This window comes from Echeneis naucrates, chromosome 4, assembly GCF_900963305.1.
Source record: "Echeneis naucrates chromosome 4, fEcheNa1.1, whole genome shotgun sequence".
Taxonomy (NCBI): Eukaryota; Metazoa; Chordata; class Actinopteri; order Carangiformes; family Echeneidae; genus Echeneis; species Echeneis naucrates.
In genome coordinates, this window is record NC_042514.1 from 5065608 (window position 1) to 5088180 (window position 22573).

General features: G+C 40.4%; 2 protein-coding genes across 2 annotated transcripts in view; one reads left to right on the top strand and one right to left on the bottom strand.

Annotated features, from left to right (window-relative positions):
- elavl4 (ELAV like neuron-specific RNA binding protein 4) overlaps positions 1 to 1874 on the bottom strand; it is a 68152-nt gene extending 66278 nt beyond the window's left edge. Inside the window, exons 1-2 of the mRNA XM_029499556.1 lie at positions 1827 to 1874; positions 1021 to 1161 (exon numbers count right to left, since the gene is read on the bottom strand). Of these exons, the coding sequence (XP_029355416.1) occupies positions 1021 to 1161; positions 1827 to 1874 (189 nt within the window). The remainder of the gene's footprint in view (positions 1 to 1020; positions 1162 to 1826) is intronic.
- A 4654-nt stretch (positions 1875 to 6528) lies between these two features.
- Positions 6529 to 22573, top strand: part of agbl4 (AGBL carboxypeptidase 4) — a 240193-nt gene continuing 224148 nt past the window's right edge. Inside the window, exons 1-2 of the mRNA XM_029499931.1 lie at positions 6529 to 6574; positions 7922 to 8044. Coding sequence (XP_029355791.1) covers positions 6529 to 6574; positions 7922 to 8044 — 169 coding nt within the window. The remainder of the gene's footprint in view (positions 6575 to 7921; positions 8045 to 22573) is intronic.

Consider the following 22573-nt stretch of genomic DNA (forward strand, 5'->3'; position numbering starts at 1 on the left):
CTTATCCTCGCCGTGCATTTGCATACAGTTGACAGAAACCCCTGGGTACAGTCAGCAGCATGACAGTGGGTTATGAAGGCTTCCGGGAGGCTCTGGGGTGTGGATCTGAGCCAGTTTAAAGGGGAGCCGAACCAATGAAGAGCCCACAGCGGATTAGACACCCACAGCTTCATGTCGCTGTAATGCGGCGAGTCAGGGATTTTCTTACAACGCTTTTGCCTAAACGCTCAGGGTTTTCTCATGCCCCTTTTTCTCTCTCATTTCCTTCCCCTTGAAGTAAGCTTTTCTATGTAAACGGCAAAGTGATGTCGCTTCCAATGCAAAATACTCCATCTTTCTACAGCATCTCTGGCTCTTTTGCTAATGTGACTTGTCAGATTATGATAGGAATTGAATTGGATTGATAGTTATCATCAAACATCATTTGAAATCTGTCACCTTCCACAACTCTACATTTCTTACCGGCGTTGGAAAAAAAACAATCTTCCCTTCTTATAGCTTTTCATGTAGAGTTTCAACACATTTGAATTGTAAGTGTGCTGCTAATTCCCTGTCACTAGTTTACGATGAAAGTGAATCGATTATCAAGTGGCAAATACAAAGATTACTAAATGCAAATCCGGCAGACGAAAACGGAATTCACAAAATACAACAAACATCAAATATATCAACCTTGCAAACACTCATTCTCTCTCACACATACACACACAAAAACAAACATCTCTAATTCCCTTGATAACAGCCTGACTGGCAGAGGCTAAAGACGGAGTAGGCGTCCGTAATTGAACAAACATAACAATGTAAATATTTACTAATACTATCCGTGGGGGATACAGGCAGAATCCCGCAATTGATTTGTTCTCTTTCTGTTCTTTTCTACACAGACACACACACACACACACACACACAGATTCACACTTGTACTAACTACCACTCTCGTCTTTTTTTTCCCCTCGTGGTATTACATTAGCCTGTATTCAGTGGAGAGATGGAGACATATTTTTTTTTCTATCCTCTTACCAGGGGTGACCTGTAGCCCATCTGGGCTGGCGATGACAGGAGATCCCTGGGAAATAGCGGCGAGTGCGTCTCGGGGACGGAGCCCACGCCACTGGCTGCTAGTCCCGAGAGCTGCCCGTACCTCGCCATCATCTTGAGATGCTGCTCACAGAACACACACACTCATACACAGACACAGGAGGAGAGGGGGAGGAGAGAGAGAGGGGGAAAAGAGAGAGGGAAGGGATGTGAGAGAAAGGACGGAGATAACAGCAGGTAGGAAGGACAGTAAGAATGGTAAAGGACAGAAAAAGGGAGTGGGGTGGGGTGGGGGTTGGGGAGGGCATGAAGAAAGAGGAGGTAGAGGGGGATTACAGAACACTTTGCTCTCACACAAACGCATGTGTGAACATACACTCACGCTTACAGACATACTGTATGTGCACATGAAGGCGCACACTACTATTTTAGCCCCAGGTGGGCAATTTCACAAGCAAGTCTGTGTTTGATGGGTTTGATAGCTACCTTGGTTTAGCTACAGTACATGGATATAAAGTCAAGACACTAGCTCTCTGTTTATTATTACAAGCCAGGATGAGTGTGAGAAGCGTAGCAGTCCCCTTTTATCTTCTTACCGACCATCGTGCCGGGGAAATATAATGAACACCAGCTGCTATCAATCATCCCCTCTGCCTTCTGGCTGTCAGCATACAGAAGTGTACAGACACACACACGCACTTGCATTGGATAACGCACATGACAGAATGGTTGGCAGCAGACATACACAGGTGAGATGTGGAGAAAGAAGCAAATCCAAATTTCTTTACCTCATTGCTCAACAAAGCGGCGTTCAGTGTTCGGCTTATTTCGAACATGTTCAGAGTTGGTGTTTTTTTTTTCGTTCTGTCCTTTAATTTTCAGATTTTCTTCAGTTTCTTTGCTCCCCCTTTTTTTTTTTTTCTTATCTACGGCTGGGGGTCAGTCCCGGAAACACAAAAAAGAAAGAAAGAAAAAAATGAAATCAATTGGAAAAAAAAGAGGGGGGGATTAAAAAAAATCCTCTTTAATTTTCTGAGTTTGGAGTTTTGATTTTTCAGTCCTCTATTCTTTCTCTCTCTCCCCTGTCTGTGGATGCACCTCTGCTGGTTGTGGCTGTAGTGCTGGCGTTTGAGCCCAGGGTCTCCGCGCACGTCTAAGGAGTCAATATGCAATATGCTTTTTTTTTTCTTTTAAATCTCCCAAGAGTCAGCACATTAAAACAGGCAGTCAGGCAGTCGGTGGGTTGGTGGGTCGAGCTGGCAGGCTGGCTGGCTCCCTTATCTGTCCCCCACTCACTGGCTCACACAATACGTTCCGATCCTCACACTGCTCGCTAGCAGATTAGCCTGCCCCAAAACATAGCACTTAGTTTAAACTCCCCTCCCTTTTGCTCTCTCTCTCTCTCTCTCTCTCTCTCTCTGTGTGTGTATCACTCCCTCTGGCTCTCCTCTTTGCTCTCCCTCCCTCCTTCTCTCAATCTATCTCTCTCTGCATCACTCTCTCTCTCCCCCCCATTGCTCACGCATTGATGCAGCTACAGTTCACTGTGCTACCACAAGGTGGGAAGACTATTCTAGCAACAGCGACACCATCGCCACCACATCCCTTCCTCTCTGTGCCACTCCTATCTTTCAGATTTTTCCCTCTCCTCCTCTTTTCATGTGTTTTCTATAACACGTTGAATGGATGTTGGAGACTTGTTTGTGTTTACGCTAGCTGTCACTCCCAGGCCAGATCAAACATTCAGCCTGAGATAAATGAATTGGCGAGGCGTGTGAGGATTAATAACATTTGATTATGTTATCTAATTATGGCTTTTACAAAAACAAGATGTGAATCAAAATGGAAAGATTTGGGAAAGAAAAGCATTTGGCACCTCCTGAGAGATGTTTTTATGACAGGTTCGAGTAGAGTAATGGAATGTAATCAAACCTGTATACTAATGGGAGACCTTAAGAGAGTGGAAATGAAGGGTACCTCTCAGTAATAGCCACCAGAGGAAAGCGTGAGGGCTGGGCTGATGTAAGCATCAAGGTCAGGTGGCTGTCCTTTTCCTCAGCAGGGTGTGGCACAGCAATGACGAAGCAGCCAGTCACAGGCACGGCAGGAGATCCCAACTATGGACCAAACAACCAAGCAACGAAAAAAAATAAGGGTGATATGAGCCAAGAAGATGAATCACTACAATTTTGGATTCCATCCATAACAACACCTGAGATATTTCAGAGGACTGACTCACAGTGTATTGTATCTGCATCCAGTGAAATGTAAAAAAAACAAAACAAAAAGAAAAACAGTCCAAATGTTTGTGAAGTTGATGGCTGCGTTTAGGGAAAATAAAAAGACAAAATATTTAGTGAAAGTATTGCTGTTAAAATGACTGACACTGTCATCATTGCCACAAATGCTAATATTAGTGGTGTCTTCTTTGCAGCTCTATCAGTGAGGCAAAGGATTTATTCCCAGTGCTTTGATTGTGCTTTTTGCTGCTTTGGGCCAGAGTGGGGAGAGCGGCCAGTTAATAGCAGCCTATTGACACTGGACCATCTGTTTAGGTGGACACTGTCCAGCACAGTGAAGGGAGGGAGGGAGGGAGAGGGACAGAGAGAAGAGCAGGTGATGACGAATCTGTGTGTGTGTGTGTGTGTGTGTGTGTGTGTGTGTGTGTGTGTGTGTGTGTGTGTGTGTGTGTGTGTGTGTGTGGGAGGGAGGGGGGGCAGTAAAGGTACAAAGCAGAGGAAGTGTGAGGAACCAATTTGTTTTAACAGATGTTTATGTCAGACAGGGAGGGAAAAAATATGTAGAGGCAGCACTGAGGTGGCACGTAATATTGTTTACATGTTTTAAATTAGCACATTTTTTCTAACTGGATATGTGAAGGTATCATCAACAACATCTCTGTGTTATGGCACTGCTTGCTGTGCCATCTTGGCTTCAGTTCCATTTAAATGTTTTTTTCCCCTCAGAAAAAGGACTGTGAGCCACATCCCTGTTCTATAAAGCCCACAATCTCTGGGGATGGCTGGTCCGGCACAGCCCTGGGGGGAGCTGTCAGTTGAATCATCCAGAGTGAGGGCTGATTCCTCAGTCAGCTGCCTCTCAAGCCTTCCTCTCTGACCCAGCCTCACTCCCCTGAGCCCCCTGATTGCTGTCACCATAGTGATTCTCTGTGTCCTGCCGGCTGGTCCCTGCATCTCGCCCCCTACAAATTCCCTCCTCCCCTCAACCCCCACCCCAGCTCACTGCCACCCACCCCGTGCTTTGATTTTTGCATGACTACCTTCTTTTGCTGATGATAGATGTTGCATGTGCTGGTCCTTAGCTGACCAGAGTAAAAAGGATTTCCCTGTAACTTGCTAGAGTGCAACTGCAACACATACAAAACATAGATTTGCACACACATATCAAGCTCCAGGCAGGAAATATAAACAAGAATTTCTTTGTATCAGTGTTGTTGTTTTTTCAGTGGTTGTTCTGAGCTACAAGCACTGACTTATTTGATCATTTTACAGTTTAGAAGAAAGAATTCTGAAAGAATGAAAAGCAAGGCTCGAAAATATCTTTGCAGTGCCAAAGCTATTGTTGCCCCAAGAGCTTTCTGATATGTTGCGCACAGGATTGTGACGCAGTGGTGCATCCTCCAGTCGTGACTTAAAGTTACTGTAGATTCTGTATTTAAACGTGACAGGCGTGTCTATATGTGAAACGCACCCATATGTGGAGACATCATTAGAGGTCAGAAATGTTTTGATAAGCATGTAAAAATACACTCTCCTGAGAGATAATTAAAATTTGTGAGGCCATAGCATGGATTGTACTTCTCTTTCATGTTACTCTGTTTTCCAGTGATTGATGTGTTCATTAAATCATTTCTGCGCTTTGCAAACATTATGACAGGAAACGTACTTCATGCATGCAGAATGTTACTTGGGCAGAGGAGGAGAGGGGTTATTGTAGAAAGTGTGTGTTTTTTTTTTTTTTTTAAATCTTCAAACACACCTCAAGGAGGAAACACCAATATGGAATATGAAGCTTTGAAAGAAAAAGTAAATCATGGAGAAAAAAAAAAAACAAAACACTCGATGCAACTCAATATCATCGGCTATTCGAGCTCCAACATGGAACACAAACTTATCACATCACAGCCATGCCATGTAAATGTGAGTAATTAGTTGATTTAACTAGTAAATGTGAGTATTGTCAATAAGATCATGTTACATATGATATCCAAAATGCTCCAAATCTGTCAGAGGAAAGCCAGGATCTTATAGTACTTTCAGTTTCTCTTCTGCAGTCTTTGTCTTTGATAAGAGCTCAGAAACAAGAGAAACATGTAGCGTAACTAATTCATTCTTCTCATGCTTCATAATTCAATTTCAATCTCCCCCTTGAAAATGAATGATTGTACCACCATGGACCTCTTTAGTTGGCATAGTGTTAAAGGAATGACATAGTATGGAAGACAGATATTCAATTTTCAATTTGAACAAAATATTACACAGCAGCTCTGTATTCTCTTCCTGTCATCTGAGAAATAATCAGTCTGACCTATCTACTCAGCAGCCTGTTGATGCTTGCCATCAAATACAGGTCACACACAGAGAGAAAAACCATTGCCCTCCGCTTGGTCTCATTCATTTGGTCCTGTTACACACAGTTTATAACCTGAAAATTAGCAGCAGTCTGCATGTTTCTTGCTCCAGGAGTTGTGCGGCTGCTCATTTGATGTACTTAATCAGGTGCAGCCTTTGTAATGGGAAAGGAATAGGGCCAGGCCTGATTGGCTTTGATGACATCTATGCTCCAATTGTCTAGAAAACCTCCAGCTTTAATCGATCTGCAGGATAATTCAGAGTCTCTGTCTGCTGTCAGCAGTGATTGGCTTTTTTTCCTTTGGAAATACAATTAAAAATGCAAGTATGGCTGCCACAAAATTGAGGTGTGCACAATTTACCCATTAGACTTTAAAGGCAGTATATTGGTGAATCGGTCATGCTTGTGCATCCATATTAAAGCCAGCATAACTTTAGATACTAGTCCATGGAGTTTATCTGCCAAAATATAATCGAAATGAACAATTAATGCAACTTATATTTGAGCTATTTTTGAAGTTGTGTGTCTTCGGGTAGACAGAAAAGGTTTAGATCTTTTCCTGAGCCACACTGACTTATTAGGTTCCTTAAAAAAAAAAAAAAAAATGCCCATGAGTCAGTTCAGTCTTTGCATGTGTTACTTGCGTCAAACAGAAAGTGAAATAGTCGGATATAAACATGAGTGCAGAAATGATCAATACTAGCGTCTGGTGTTCTGGTGCATTTAAATCTGGCTCGTGTTACCTGCTGCATGTGCACTTGGTGTGCAGTCTGCAGCGATGCTGGGAGCAGGAGGAAGAGGAGGAGGAGGAGGAGGAGGAGGAGGAGGGGCGTGACGTCGCTCCCTCTTCCTGCCGCTCCGTTGCCGGGGCAACACTCAGACAGCGTCGGTGACAGAATGGAGAGGAAGATGGAGGAAAACACTGTCAGAGACGTCGAGACTGGTGTGTAAAAAAAACAAGACAAAACAAACAAGAGCCTTAACCACCTTCCTGTTTTTTTTGTTTTTCCTTTTACGACCAAAGAGGAAGCAGACGAACCCCCGTTACCTGACAGACGACGCGTGCGTGTTTCGGGCTCGCTGCATGTCCGTGTTAACGTAACGGAAAGCGTGCTAAGCTATCAGCTAGCATGTCCAAGGATGTAAACAACAGTCCTGCCAACAGCCCGTTAAGAGCTAGCTCTGCTGCTACACACGTTAGCCAGCCACATTAGTAACTCTAGGTGGGCATTGAACCTCAGAAGGGGGCGGGGGGGCTGTAACGTGAACCTCTTGTCCACTAGGACCAGCAGCAGTGGTGCAGGTGTAGAGTCGACTAGCTAGCTGTGTTAACCTGGATTAGTCAGGAGCGGCTCCTCCGGTCAGCTGCTGTGGAGTTAATTTGCTTCTCCTTGGTGCGTTTAATTGTTACTAAATTGGTGCTTGTCCGTTGCTCTTTTGAATTAAGGACACCGTCCACGAATAAATGCCAACTAATTGCCATCACCTCAGCGAAAAAGGAAAAGAAAACCAACAGATTTCTACACCCTAATTAGCTGACGGACATCGTTACAGAGGCGAAATTTAAACTATTAAAAGTTTGGGACGTTTTCTGCGGGAGCATAACATTGTTTGCAAACAATCTGCATTTAAAATCTTGTAGTTTCACAGAAAATATGTGATGTCCGATGAGTACAGCGTGTAACTCACCTTGCAAACAACTCTACCAGCGCTGTCTATTGTTTTTATATCTAAATGATGTCTTAAAATGGATGCTGTAATTTGGCCTTCACTGTAGATACAGACAAAACTGTATGTGACAGGCTGCAGGTACAATTCACAGATGTTTAAAAAAATCATAACAATAGGGACCAATCAGAATTATAATATCATGAATTAAGGTAATTAATTGATCAAGGCTAAAACTATTTGTATATTATTTACCACTGACATCCCTTTGAATAGTTTATACAGTACAAAAGTACAAAAGTAATTTGTGCTGTAAAGAAAGACAAAGAATTTTAATTTATGATGGTCAGTTTTGCATTAGAGTGTGAGCGTTTTGTTTATATAAATTTTATGATGTTAATGCACTTAATATTATTTACCCTTAATATATCTGTTGTCACAAAGTTTTGTATGGCAGCATTTGTTTTCACTTTCACTTATTTCAAGCTGTTCTTATTCTGTAGAGACTCATTAAAGCATTATCTGCAAGAGCCACGTCCTCTTAATTGCACAAAAGTTTGAAATCACCCTTTTGAATAAATTGTGACTGAATTTTCTTTTGGATATTGTGGTTTTTCTTCAGGCAGTGAAGCTGGAGGAGAGGATGCTTTGGTAGGGAATGTGAACAAACTCACTGTGAGCCCACCGGGATATTCGGGAGCTCCAAGAAAAGGACATCTGGTTTTTGATGCTTGCTTTGAGAGCGGTGAGTAGTAAAATAGAAAATCATCTAATACCAAAAGAAAAAAAGCTGGAGCTTAACCCAGACATTGTTGTTTTTATATGCTGTGCATAGTATTTTGGAGATATCTTTTTTTTGTTGAGTGGTGTGTGTTGTGGTCAGTGTTGAATGCAAATAATTACAGGCTCCATCACACCAAGCCCAATGGGGAGCTCTTTACCTAAGTGCAATTATACCTATGAATGTTTGAAAACCAGAAAAATAATGAAAAATCATGTTGTTGGTCGAAATGTCCTCCAAAACAGTTATTCAGTTCGTCTGGATGAGTTTTTGATTTACAACATGTTTGGTGACATGAATGATACATGGAATTTATTTTTGCCCAAATGCAAATCAAATTAAATAGGATTGTATTAACTTTTCCTCAAATACAAGGTTTTCTCTCTTTTTTACCACATACTACAAAAATTCTACCCTTATCCAGAGAATCCATTCCATCCTATTAGTAGCTCATACAGAATTTTTGACACATTGCATGCTTTCATCGAAACAGGATTGTTTTAATGCCACTTTTTATGGCCTAAATTTTCCATCAAATACTACATACAAATACTGCAGTGAAAATTCTCATTACAAGTAGATCAAATAAATTCAACTGCAGTATATAATTTGGATGGCTATATTCAAAGTAGAGCTTACATTAAGTCTGAATTTTAAAGTTTTTGCATGGATTAACACCATCTTGTTTATCCAACCTTATCAGGCTATATGTTCCAGCCCCCAATCTCTGGTCATTAAATATGTTGTATTTGCAGTATGTAGTCTGAGGAAAGAAATGAATTTAGTTTGCTCAGTACCTGCTCACCATTGTGGTGGTTTGGTGGTCTATTAGGAAGTGGCTGGCTAAAAGTAAATATAATAAATATATTACTTGAAAGGTGGATCAACTTGCTTCCTTGTCCATCTCTTTTGCTAGAGTTTGGCATATAAAAGGATTAAGTTAATATGCTCCAGAGTACCTTGTTAACAGCTTTGTTTGCCTTTTGTGAGAACAGAATGATGCCACAATGAAATAAAGTATTTTCTCACCATGGACAACATCAGTTGGTTAGACCCTCACAGGCACACAGTCAAGCACACAAGTAGGCAGAGTAAATCAGTGAATCAGCGAGTCTCTCTGGGACTGAATCTCTGTGTGAAGATTAGGTTCAGAAGGCACTTAGATTTCATATTTCTGCAGACAAGCCCATTTTAGTTTCTGCAGACTGAAATGAGCTTTAACTTCACTCTGTTTATTTTCTGATGTCTGGCTTTGGTCTCTTTGTCAATGTTGTTCTCCCAAGTTTATTTTTACTATTATGGTTGTTCTGGTAGACTTGATTTTGCAGAATTAGGGGTTAAAGGTGTTGTCGCGATTGTCTCATATCATGCACTTATTACAACATAGGGGTATATAAGGGATTGATAAAGCAATAAGGAAATCTTATCCAGTAAACATGAGACACGTGAAGTGAGCGCATTAATATAGCATTATACAGAGCACAGCAGAGTGCATAACGATCTAAACATATTACCCTCGGAGGATTGTGCTGTTATCAGTGTGGTGATGGCACTTTTTTTTTTTTTTTTTTTAAATTTACTTTTTTTCCCCTGATGACATGGCCAGAGGAACTCAGACATTGATTAATGGGCATAGAGCTCCCACACCGAGATCAGCTAACATACCAGCATCTCTGGCTCCGGATGCATCTCCTGAATGATTTATGGAATTGATATTAATCTCTTTCCAGTAACTGCATTACTAAAGTTAGAATGGGGGATAAATTGATGTTTGCCAGCTCATGTCAAATTAATGCCCTCTTGCTGTTTCATTTTAGCATCACTGATTTTGTTGGCCTCATTTTAGAGTAAGCCTTGATATTTGGTGATCATGTAGATCAGTGGTCACCAACCTTTTTAAGCCCAAGATCCCAGACCTTGGCCCTATAAAAAAGGCAAGATCTGCCTATTACAGGTGTCAATACTTCCACCTCAAGGCCTTTTAACCAGGTCTTTTGCTTCAAAAACTGTACATCACGCCATCAATATTAAATAACATTAAATGCATTATAACATGCAGAATAAAGGCACGTAGGCTATTTTCTGTTTACATGACTGAATTATGGTCATAGTGTGTAACGATAGATCATAGATCATATTTAGTACCATTGAAAAGTAGTAACTGAAAGGCTTATGAACATGCTTCATCTAAGTTACTACATTTCCATAGTGGGGGAAAACATCAACACATTCTGTATTGAACAGATTCATATCAACATGAAGAATGAAGGCATGGTCTTTTAGTCCAGCCGCATAATGGAATAATGTACATCTGCTTATTATGTTCATAGTAGGTAAAAAAAAAAAAAACCCAACACATTTTGTGATGAACAGTTAATAAGTAGATATTAGAAAATATAAAAGAGTAGAAAAGTACTCCTTATGTTTTTATTTATTCATTCATCCATTCAAGGCAGTGCTTTGATGAGAATCTGAGAATCAATTTGTTGATACAGAGACAAGAGGTACTCTTTTGTAGAAGACAATGAGGTCTTCTCACACACTACTAAGTCTTATTGTAAGATTTTTAAGTAGGATGTCTCTTGGTTCACCCTATAACTCACTGAGGTTTTGTGCCCGGCTATTTTTCAGTCCTTTGGTTGACAGCTGTCTGCATCCCATGAGCATTTTCATAAAGCACAGCTTTAGATTTATTTATTTATTTATTGTTAGTGTTAGTATAGCGGAGAATACAATCTAATTTGTTTATTAAAATAGACACTGGTTATGTAAGCTGTTTGCCAAAGGTATAAAACCTAATTTACATTTAGATGAGGCTTAATTCACTTTGTTGTCAGACCTATGCTGTTCAAGTCAGTGATGGCCTACAGATTTACATACAGTAGGTGTCTCGGCCAACAGGTCCTCTGACGCCGACTAATTTTAAACCATTAAAAGCATTTTTCAACACTGTGCTTAAAGGTAACATTTAGTGTGCTGATGACCTCAACTATGCGGTGTTCAGTAAAGTAAGACAGTTTTCTTAAGGCATACTTGGAAATCTCGCTGATTACTTTAGTTGACTATGTAAAGAGCAATATTCAAATTTTTTTACTTATTGAGATCATCTTTTTAAGCTACTTAGGCCAATGAAAAATCACAGTAGAGAATAGAAGATTTTGGTAATCTGTAACATTCAGTCTGGGCCTATTGTTGTATATTGTGTCAAGAGACAGAGATTCATGAAAGTGATAAGCGGAGTCTAATTGTTTTTCAGAGCAAAATCCAAATGACATTCTTATCTTGTCTTGTCACATTTGTTTCGTCACACATCCCAACTGTTGACATTTTCGGCTATGTCCCAAATTCTTTTGTGGATGCATCCTCACAATGTTGCACACTAAAGTACCATCTGTCTCTACAAAATGAAGATGGTGACAGCGCATACATATTGTTTCGCTGCACCTCTGGACTGTGCACCAGATGTAATTAAGCACTCATTGATTAGTCAGACTGTTGTCTGCTGACAATGACTTGCATGGTCAAAGAAATTCCCCAGGGGTGACAAGTGTTTAATGGGGTCCATTGATAAGTACAACTCATAGACTCATTTGGCTTTACAATCAATTCACTCTGAACAATTCAACCTATACTGCATACTGGAGACCAAATATGCACCCACAGCTATTTCTGTCTTTGAGGGCCCTAATAATCAGGACCTTTTGAAACTTTGTAATTTGGGTATTTTTGTTCACCTAAGCTATTACTCATATTTGTCTTTCTTTTTAAGATGTGAAAATCTGCCATTGAAAAAGCATGAAAAGCATGGGGCTGTTATTTTTGTTTTTCAGGATCAAAACAATGGAGACTACATGTAAGTGCAAAGTTTCAGTTTACACCATTATAGAAATAACAGTTTCTAAGATATAGGTCAGGTTGCAAGGATTCAAAAATAATTTGACACTTGGCTACTAAATGTTTCTTGGTCAGCTGTCTTGTTACATGAACAAAAGAGATCATGCAAGTTTGAGAGATGATTGAGAGTTGGCATTTAGACAGAGTTATTTGTTAGTGTGAGGAAAAAAAAAAGAGTTGAAGGAGATAATAAAGATGCTCAAAAGCAAAAATCTTTTAGAAATATCTGGAGCTATCAAAAGAGATTTATTTACCAAAACTGACAGAAAAGCGCAGGAAAAGTAGAAAATGGCAAATGACTCAGGAGGAAAAAGAAATCCAGATCATCCAGAAGTCTTCTGGAACTTCATAACCTTAATCTTAACAGAGCAGTTCATAAAACACACACACACAAAAAGTTTCATATTGAAGTTCCATGATTAGGCAAACAAAAAATGACCTCTAACAAAATGATGGAAGGAGGAAAGTAAAAAGGAACAGCTGGTGACCTGAAGCCACCTCATCCGTCAGACATAGTGGTCATTATCTGTTGGCTAAGTAACCTGCTAACAGAACTGACACACTGGCATTTATTGACGCAGGGTTGTACAGGAGCACTTTGTGCTCAGATTAAAGCAAAACACAGTTATAATTTTCCTGTCCAATGTCCACATTGTTTAAAAAGCAGACACACTTGTGCTCATCTAAGAGCCCACTGATGTGCTTGTCTTAAAATGAGGTGTGGTCAGGAGCACAACATGGTAAATTGCTGTCTTCACAGAGTGGAAAGTGATTGTGCGATAGACCAACAAAGACTTTGTCTCAAGTTGGTTCAGTCTTTTACTATCATTTAAAGATCAAATTGTCAAGAGTAATATGTGTCTAAATTGGCAGATGTGCAACATGAATACATCCTGACTCAGGCAAGAGCAAGCATGTGCCACGTGTTTCCCATTCGTCACTTTGACTAAGTTTGTCCCAGTACAGGATCATAAACCTAAAATGTATTTACACTTCTCATAATATAATTTAGAGATGTCTAATGTTGTTATTTGTATTGTTTATTCTTTGCAAAGCACATTTGTTGTTTAGCACTTCCTTTCCTTTCAGTGCTCCGCAGTGATTTACACGTGGCAGGACTTGGCTCACTGGTAACTCTCAATACATAATATATGTGGTGTAAAACCTAATTCTGTGTGAAAAAGGGCACCATAATAGTATTCTGCCGAGGTGCAAGTCTGCCTGGCTTTTACAGCGAATGTGAGATGGCACACTTTAGGGTTAATAAAGAGAGCAGGTAGAACGTTTTTGAACCATGCAGCCGAGTTAGTCACCTGATGTAAAACTGCATTATTTCATTTCAAAGTCAATATGCCAGAAGACCAAAAAACATGTAACTGTTCAAATACTTGACTGTGTATAAATTAAATGAAGGATGCGCTGATTGCACATTATGGCAACATCTGGAGGAACAATAGTCACCAATTCACAGTTTTTGAATATTTTATCAAACTTTTTCGTACCAACATAAGTTGTGTGTGAGTTAGAGGAGGTAAAGACCATTACTGGCTGGATGATTGTCACAGAGAAGTCAAAAATAGGGTCATATTTTATCACAATGCCACATACTGTATGGAGAATCTCAGGCTCCTCATTTGCTCTGAAGATTTTTAATCACCCTTGAATAATGATAATTGATGAAGAAGTATTTTCTCTCTTGTTCAGATAAAGGAAAAAGTCAACAAGAAAAAAGGTTGGCAAGAGTAAGTAATGAGGATAAATGTGAAAAGAAATATTTCCACTATTCCACTGCTAATGAGGATTTTATTGTTTTTCCCCCCTTTCCTTTCATTTTTGTCTTCCTCTCCTCTAACACTGAACAGTGTATTTAATATGTCCGACCTTATTTTCGCCCAGAGATTGTCATTTTGCAGTTGCACAGATCCTGTAAATAATGACAGATTAGAAATGGAGCCAAAGCTAAATTTCCAGAGCAAAGATAACTGAGATAAAGAGAGAGATGGTTGAGAGAGTGGGGCAAAAAGTAGAGAGAAAAAGAATATTAGGAACACTGAAGATGGGGTGGGGTGGCTGCTGGTTTGAAGTCTGGTGATGGTAGGGGAGAACACTCTCAGGCTTGTCAGAAGATATTTATATACTCCAGAGTGCCCCATGAATCAGGATAGTTGAGTTTCTATTGATTAAAGAAGAGGGAAACGTTTTTACAATCAAGCCAGATGCTCAGAATGAGTGGCTTGGAGAGGCCTGAGCTTGCTGCAATATACTGCTGTGTGCTTCACCCTCACCTCGCTCTTTGACAAAACAACCCTGGAGAGGCAGCGCAAGGAGGAAAATACATATGTTTTGACAGTCACTTTTTCTTTAGATGAACATATTTCAGATATTTGATGACACTCATCTACCGACACATGAAGATGTTACTGTATTGTGCAGCCGTTTGGCCTTTTGACGCTTCAGTTTTTGACTTTTACTATAGTCTTTGTATAGCTCACTGACCTTAGATTGCTCTCGCTCTTATGGGCTTTCCAAAAGATCGTCTGAGTGGGAGGGAGCACTCCTGACATCTGATGTATTGAGAGGCACTCCCAGTCTCTCTGTTTCTCTTACATGTCCTTGGCAGCAGAGAAGCTTCACTGCTCAAATCACTAAATGGCCTCTCCAGTTTTCCCTTTTAGCAGTTTTCTCTTCTTTCTTTCTTTTAAGTCAGGAGCAGAGTATGGAGATAAATTTGAGTTGTCTGGGGACTGTTGGGGAGACCATTGCGTTTGATTTATGCTATTTATTGGCCATTTGTATCCATAAGAGATTACTCTTTATTATTATGGTGTTTTTATTATCACCATCTTCTATTGCTCGCATTCTTGAGGCTTATTTTTCAGTTTTATTTCCCTTTTCCCATATCATGTCATGTGAGTTGGGGTGTCATTTATTGGCTTGATCCTGAGGGAAGCTTCCCAGGGGTGTTGCCTGGAAAAAAAGTATATCCATGCAGTGTCTTTTAAAAAACCTTTATTTTTATTATGGGATTGATAAATTAATTTTCTCAACAATATGTTTTTTTTATTCCCCCTCAAGCGAGTGGAGCAAACACTCCAAAGGAGGTCAATGTGACAATCACAATAACTACAGGCAACAACTATCTGCCTCTATCACATGGCTTCATGGGGGCTTGACAGAGCGTTTTGCCATGGGGGGGGTGAGAAGTGATATCAGTAGGTTTGTATAAAATGCAGAGCAAATGAAACTGTACGATAATCCTCTCTGACATTCAGGCCTGTTGCATGCGGTCACGTCTAATCACTAAGTGAACACATTGGCTCAGTTGTGCTGGTCAGAGATGCTTCCTCAGCTAGGAAGTAGTACAAACACCCTCACTGTTTTGTAAGTTAATTGTTGATGGCTCCGATATGAGCTATACATAGAAGACCCAGCCAGCACCTCATCTTCTCCAAATGTCACCAAATGCTAGCAGCAGCAGGCTGTTTTGCAAATTTTGAGTAATGAAAGGATATGATTATCAACTGTATGCACAGCGTAGCTGTAAGATTTGGAAAGGTTGATGGGAGGAGAAATATTAAATAATGTTATTTTTGTAACATATACATTTGCATTATTGATATTTCATTGGTATTGCAGAATGTGGTATGATACAAACAGGTTTATCTTTGTTGTGTGTTTTTTTTTTTTTTTTTTTTTTATTCCAGCTTTAGGCTATTTTGTTTTCTAAATGTAGTTTGGAACATCACTGTTCATTGGCTCTGGGCCTGCCTCTAGCATTGTGATACAAGTGTGTCATAAGTGAAAATTACTGCATCTAGGTTTCTGTGTTGCACAAGTGGTTCATCCGATAATTCATTTCCAAGCAATTCCTGACGCCATAAACACAGTTTCAGAGCAGACGTCTCATTTTTCATCCCAGGCAAGACTACAGTTTTGGAAAATGGCAAGGATTTGTAATGCTTTACCAGTTCGCGTTTTTCAAGCTGCCTGCGTTTATTCTGCTGATTTATGTAGAAAACCTCTCTCTGAGATGAGCTACATTGATGTGCCAGGGTTTGTTTGATAACACAAATTCATGTACAGAATATGCTTATACAGTGAAGGGTGAAATACTGACAGGAGCAGAATTTTGAGAGAATGCATTTTGGTCTGAAGCCAGGCAGCTATCTTGTAGGTCTACTGCTCAAAGTAAACAGTATTGAAATTCATTCCTTGGGGGCAAATGCTGTTATCAGGATTTTTTTTCGTGGGCATTTTGAACAGCTCTTAATAGTGAACATGTTGGAATGTGCTCTAGTTTTTGCTAAAACAGCATCTATTTTAGTTTGTAAAGACACAGAGTATTTTTTTTTTGTTTTAAATACATACAAGTTGTCAGATTACTCAGAAGGACTCAATCGCAGAATACAAAAGGCAGGAGGCAGGATGAATGTAACTCAAGTCTTTTACTCAGAATCTGAGAAATATCAACAGAAATCAATACCAGATATATCTCCAAACTAGCAAACAAGACAGGCAGGGGCTAGGCAAAGGGATAATCCGTACACCAGGAGGCAAGGTCTCAGTCCAGGAGTAACAGGTAAGGCTTGGGCTGGAACAGTTGAAGGCAGAGGTTACCAAGACAAACTGACAAATGGAAATGTTGCAACTGACTGTGTATAAATACCCCCCCCAACTAGTTAGAATCACACCTGAGTGTGTGTGAGAGTGAGGAATGCAGGGAGAGTGAAAAGGTGAGGCAGGCCTATAGTGGATTCCTGACACAAGTATCGTTTGCTGTTTTATTGCGACTTATATTTATTTTTCTTTTGTATTAATTTTTGTGATTCTTAATAAAACCTTATATAAGAAAGGATTATTGGCAAATGTCCAAGCACACTGCTGTTTTATCTTGACATGTAACCAGACATGAGAGAGTGAACATGGAAACAAATAACATTTGCATGAAGAGTGGTTTCTGGAAAAAGCTGCGGCAAATACAAACCCTTGCAGGTTAGTTCTTAATTGAATTAAAATTCTGGCAGCTTATTGCATTAAATGTAAAATAACTGAATTGGCAGTGCAATAAGTAATAAACACAGAATTAAATATTCTGACCTTATTAAGTTGATATGGCAAATGTGCCAGCATTGACTAGCTTATTTACACATCCAGTACACATGAAACAACATAAGCATTAATCAAAAACTCTGTTTCTTGCCACCTGAAAGTTGGTCTCTGGTGGTCTGACAGCTGCAATTAAATCTAGTTGTTGAGGTCACTGTCCCATCCCATTTTTATGATGACTATAATGAAAACATTAAATCTGGAGTCCTCTCTTTCTAAAATACTGGTAGTCATTCCAGTTATCTCTGCATCATGAACTTGGGATTCTCTGGATCCTGGAATGCAGTGGTGTAGAAACTTCATCCCAAAAAGCTCCCTCTGCTCTTTTTTCTCTTGAATTATGTCTCAATTGAATTATCAAATTATGTCTCTTAATCTCCCATATCTGATGGTATGAAAAGGGATTAGTCTGTCAGAGAATGGATCTGCTTTTTTTTTCAGCAAAATATAGAGTACATAATATAAAACAAACTTTGTAAGTTTGTCTTGTATATTGGGTTAGATATGTATATGTTCACTGTGCCATGTCTTAATTTCTCTTAAATGTTTGGTGTGATGCAGTACCTGGCAAATGATTGCTGAGAAACTGTTTGATCTTCTGCCAAGCCTTTAGAATGGCTTTCAGTACAGCCGTCTCCTGCTCTTTCATTTTTTTTTTTCTCTTTCTGAAAAGCTGGCATTGCATTGACGGTAGCAGCACTTGGTGTAATTCCCCTAGATTGAAAAGCTGCTTCACAATGTGAGATTCCCTTTGCATTGCTCCTAACTGTTGAAAAACCTGCTGAGGGATTTACAGATATCCTCTCTCCCGACTTGCCCAACTTCTGGATTCACTGTCGCCACTTCACCTTTTAGCCCATTAAATATGTACCAATCCGATTAGCACAGACAGTACTGGACCGGATAGCCAAATAAATACAGGACATTCACTACTGGGAAAGTAAATTATAGAGAGATTCTGGACATTAGAGATGGAAATCAAGTGTTTTAAGTCTAAGCAGTGGTCATTCCTTAGAGCAGATACAGCTGACTCCAGGTTAAGGAGCATTTACTGCCATACTGGAGTAACTGGGTTGTTCCTCATTTGAGAGGCTGCTGTCCAATTTGGGGTGATTTGTTTTTTCGTAACCGGCAGGACATAGGCACTACAAAGAAAAACAATCTTGGTTAAAAGAATACACTTTCTTTTTATCTGTTTCTTCAGCTTTTTCAGATACCAGCATTTTCTCTTCTTCCTTGATTTTTTTTTTTTTTTCTCGCTGACCTATTGGTTATTGGCCAGTGATTTCTGGCCTCCCTTGTTTCTCCTCTTTTCTTGCATCGGCTCCCTGTGTTCCTGAACTCATTACAGAGCAATCAGCCCCAGGTGTTGAAGTGTGCACCCAGAGGGAGCAATAACTGTAAATAAACACTACTGCAGGCTCTCCGATAACATGTTACCAAGATGATAACAGCCCTTCTTAGCAGGCCTGTTGACCTTCTCCTTGCCTTAGGCTTGCCAAGGACTCCTCAGCTCCCTGCGCTTTTATCTCCAAACTCTCCTCCACCACTGGAGCCACTGGAAAGATTACTACTGAGGAAGAGAGAAAACGAAGGGAGGGACTTACACCAAGAAAATATATAAGAGTAGAGGAGAGGAGAAAAGAGATGAGGGAGATTATTTGGCATGGAGAACAGAAAACAAGATAGAACAACAAAGAGCTGACCTGGGCAGTTGCCTCTCTGCCAGTGCAGAGAAGCAACTGCTGCTTTCGTCTGTCCTGAGTCTTTGTAGGGCTCAATATAATTAACTTGTTAAAAGATAGCATGAAATTGGAACAGACTTGTATTTATTCAGTCACCACCAACACACAGGACGGGCTGAAGGCAAAAGATTAAGAGAAAAAGAGGTGGAGTGATAGGCAGATTGGTAGATGGGAAATAGGTGACAAAGACAGGGTGAGAACTGAGGGATCACAGTGGCCAAACTCGGATAAAAACATCATCCAAGCAGCTAACCCACCGTTTTAGGGCTGGAGAAACAGATGAAAGTGAGATTGCAATTCCTCATGGTTCACTCCCCAATGCTAATGCAGAGTGTCTGACAGTACCATGTCCAGAGCTGTGGGGCTGAAGCACTGTCTGGATGAGATTGATAATACAATTAAGCCAGTCCCAGTATGAATGCATCACTATGACCCATTACTACACCAACCGCTTCAGATGGAGCATACCAGTCTAGCTCTAGGGCCTTTTGGAAGGAAAAAAATACAATTATAAAGGGCTAGCTGGAAAATGTGCTCTCTTTAGAATGTGCAGGCAGGCCTGTACATCATCAGATATGTGCAGGCTGCCTGCATATCTCACCGCTGTCCTCGGGCCGAGCTTTTTTCATCTATATTGAAACGAGGAGCTCACTGGAGCATAGATGGACTCATAACAATATGAATTTTCCCTTATTGTCCCTTCATATTGTCTGCTCTTATCCTGATTTTGTTGTATATTAAGATTATTTTCACAACAGTCTCCACATAATGTTTACAAATACACAATCACCTATTGTATGTGTGTGTGTGTGTGTGTGTGTGTGTGTGTACGTGTGGGGCTGTGTAAGACTTCAGACAAGACTCTTAAATATTGGATTTAAATGAAAATGCTTCTTTATAAACCAACAAAGGGCAGGAGAGTGTGCAGTGAGTACTTTGGTTTTTAAATAGAATATGTTTTTACTATAGAGCAAGATAGACATTTAAAAGACTCAAACTAAAAATTATTGTTTATTACTGACGTGTTTCTCTGGAAACCTTGCTGCTTGTTCCAGGGAAGGGGCTAATCAGTGGTGGGAGTGTAAGTGCCTACGCGTTATATTCTTTAATAGATGGTGATATTTCAGTTGATGAGCTTTGTAAGCACAGATGTTAAGCTATTTAACTATAGACATAATGTGTTTTGTGTCAGACCTACATTAGCATAGCCCCCTTTCAGGACTGTCAGCCACTTTGTATTGAAATGGGGCTTTAAGTAGCCAGGTTATATCCTCACCTCTGACATCCTGCGACTTTGTTTATCCATAATAGCTCTTTAGGTTCACTTGACATCCAACTTTTGAGCTATCACTTGTGCCAAAACAATGGCACAAGGTGTTATTATGTACCTCAACCAGCCGTGCTGTGCATATTTAGGAAATGAGCATTCATACATTCCAGATTTTTTTGTCTAGGATATTTTCTATTGCAATCACCGTTTAAATTTAAAGTTAATACACGATTTCTCTAAACTGGTGAAGCCTTACTTTGGCTTTACTTGCACTTTTGAAGGTGAATGCAATATGAGATCAAAATCAAATCAAATCATATTTATTTGTATAGCGCCAAATCATAACATCTGCCTTGACCGGTTGAGTTGAGAGTGGGAGAGAGAGAGTGAGATAGGCATGGGGGGGGGCTATAGGCAGAAACATGTTGCTGCATGAAGTTCATGGAGTTGAGCTGTAGTACAGAATTCACGAAGATATGGGACCAGCAGGTGTTGCAGGAACATGGGATGGCGATGAGTCACCACCTGCAGGATGAGGACAGGGAGACACAGAGACTTTGGCAGAACATGGTTAGTAAATGCAATATAAATGCGTAGAACTGGGTGAAACTGTGTTTTTTAAGAAGGGAGGTTCTTATCAGCGCATGCAAGGGGGGAGGGAGGGAGAGACAGAGAGAGAGGGTGACAGGGAGAAACAGAGAGAGAGAAGCTCAGTCCTTCCCCCAGTAGCCTAGGCCTACAGCAGCATAGCTAAAGTGTAGAGATATTGCTAGTACAGTGGTGCTGGCTAGTGCTAGAGCCTCACAAGAAACCCTCAGCCTGGAGCCTTCTTGTTTGTTTATATGTTCTCTCTGTGTCTGCGTGGGTTCCCTCCAACTTATTAGATAAGTTTCAGTAATGAAGTGAGATCTTATATGCTTCAGGTCAAAAGGCCTCGTCACTGTGGCATCATAGCATTGTGTAAGAAACAGTGTGGCTGTTATTCAATGCAGTTCCTTGGGAATAGGAAACATGACTGTTTTTCCTGCAAATTGGTTGGTAGATATACAACTGTGAAGCAGTAATTCTGGTTTCTGCTGGTTCTAGTCCATTTGTCATGCTTATGCTAAGCTAACTGGCTGTGGTTTTATATTTACCATTAATACATGAGAATAGCATAAATCTTCTCAGCAGCAAAGCAAATGGGGGCATTTTTCCCATTTAAAAAAAGTGTTCCTTTAAAATAGATAAACTAGAATAGCCCATCTTTTAAAGAGTGTTAAAGATAGACTGCAGTTTAGTACACCTGTTAGGTAGTTAGATTGTGGAAACTTGGAGGTGACCTCTTTAATCTTGCCTGCAGATAAAGTGATAAGGCATCAGGGGAGAAGGCAGGCTTTAAGAAGTCATGAGGCAGGAGATTGATGTTGCTTCGGTGACAACTTGCCTTTAGACAAGAGAGGGAGAGAGACAGTGAAAGAGAGACAGAGAAAAACCAGACGTTTAGCTGCAGGTCTAAACTCAGACCCCTTCACTATGGCTGCCGCTGCTGGCTGGAATCAATTCTATCTTTATCAGTCCCCCTCTTCTGTGTCCAGGAATCCTCCTCACGCTGCAGAGCAGCCGGGGGGAAAACTGATGTGTTTTCCAATAATGAAATGGAACACAGAAAAAAAATAACTTTAAAAAGGTGCCTGGCTGGTCTCCCTCAGCAGTACAGCACTCTTTTAATCTTCAGTCTACTGTTTAAACACAGTTGTGGCCTTGCTTATGCCCATCAAAAGAAATTGAATGCATTATCTGTCACGGGCATGTGTGTATGGGTGGACTGGTGTAATCTTTAAAGTTTGGCATTTTCTTGTGTATATTCAGAATTAGTCAGCTATAAACTGCTGACATCCACAATAAGGATTATTAATTTTGTTATAGCACCACAAATTGCTATAAGAAATATTTTTTATGTGTTTTAATTTTTTAATGTTTTGGGGCATCTGTAAGTATTGATAGCACAGAGACAGAGAGCAGGGGAATAATGTGCAGCAAAATGTCCAGCCAACCAGGAGTCCAACCCGGGACTTGCTCACATAGAGTTTTCGCCCATGTGGTAACTATTTGGCCCTTAAGTCACCCCATACTGTAAGAAAAATACATATTAGGGAGAATTCATGTGAGCAAGCCTGCGTATGAAAATTGGCGAGTGATGACAGCCCGCATCTGCTAAGTCAGAACCACGCTGCCTGTTTCATTTGGAAACAAATGCCTATTAGCATTCTAATGGCTGGCTATGTGAGTGAGTTCCACCTCGGGCCTGAGGCAGGCAGGCCTGCTGCTGCTGTACGATGATCCATCTGCATGGCACAAACCATCCATCCAGTGGATAGCTACAGGCTGCAGGCCGGCCCTTTGTGTGGGCTGAGCACTGTGACTGTTCCTTCTTGTACCTCCATAATGGGATTACATTAGCCAGGTTCTTCAGCTCCCTCTCCAGCTAACACACAC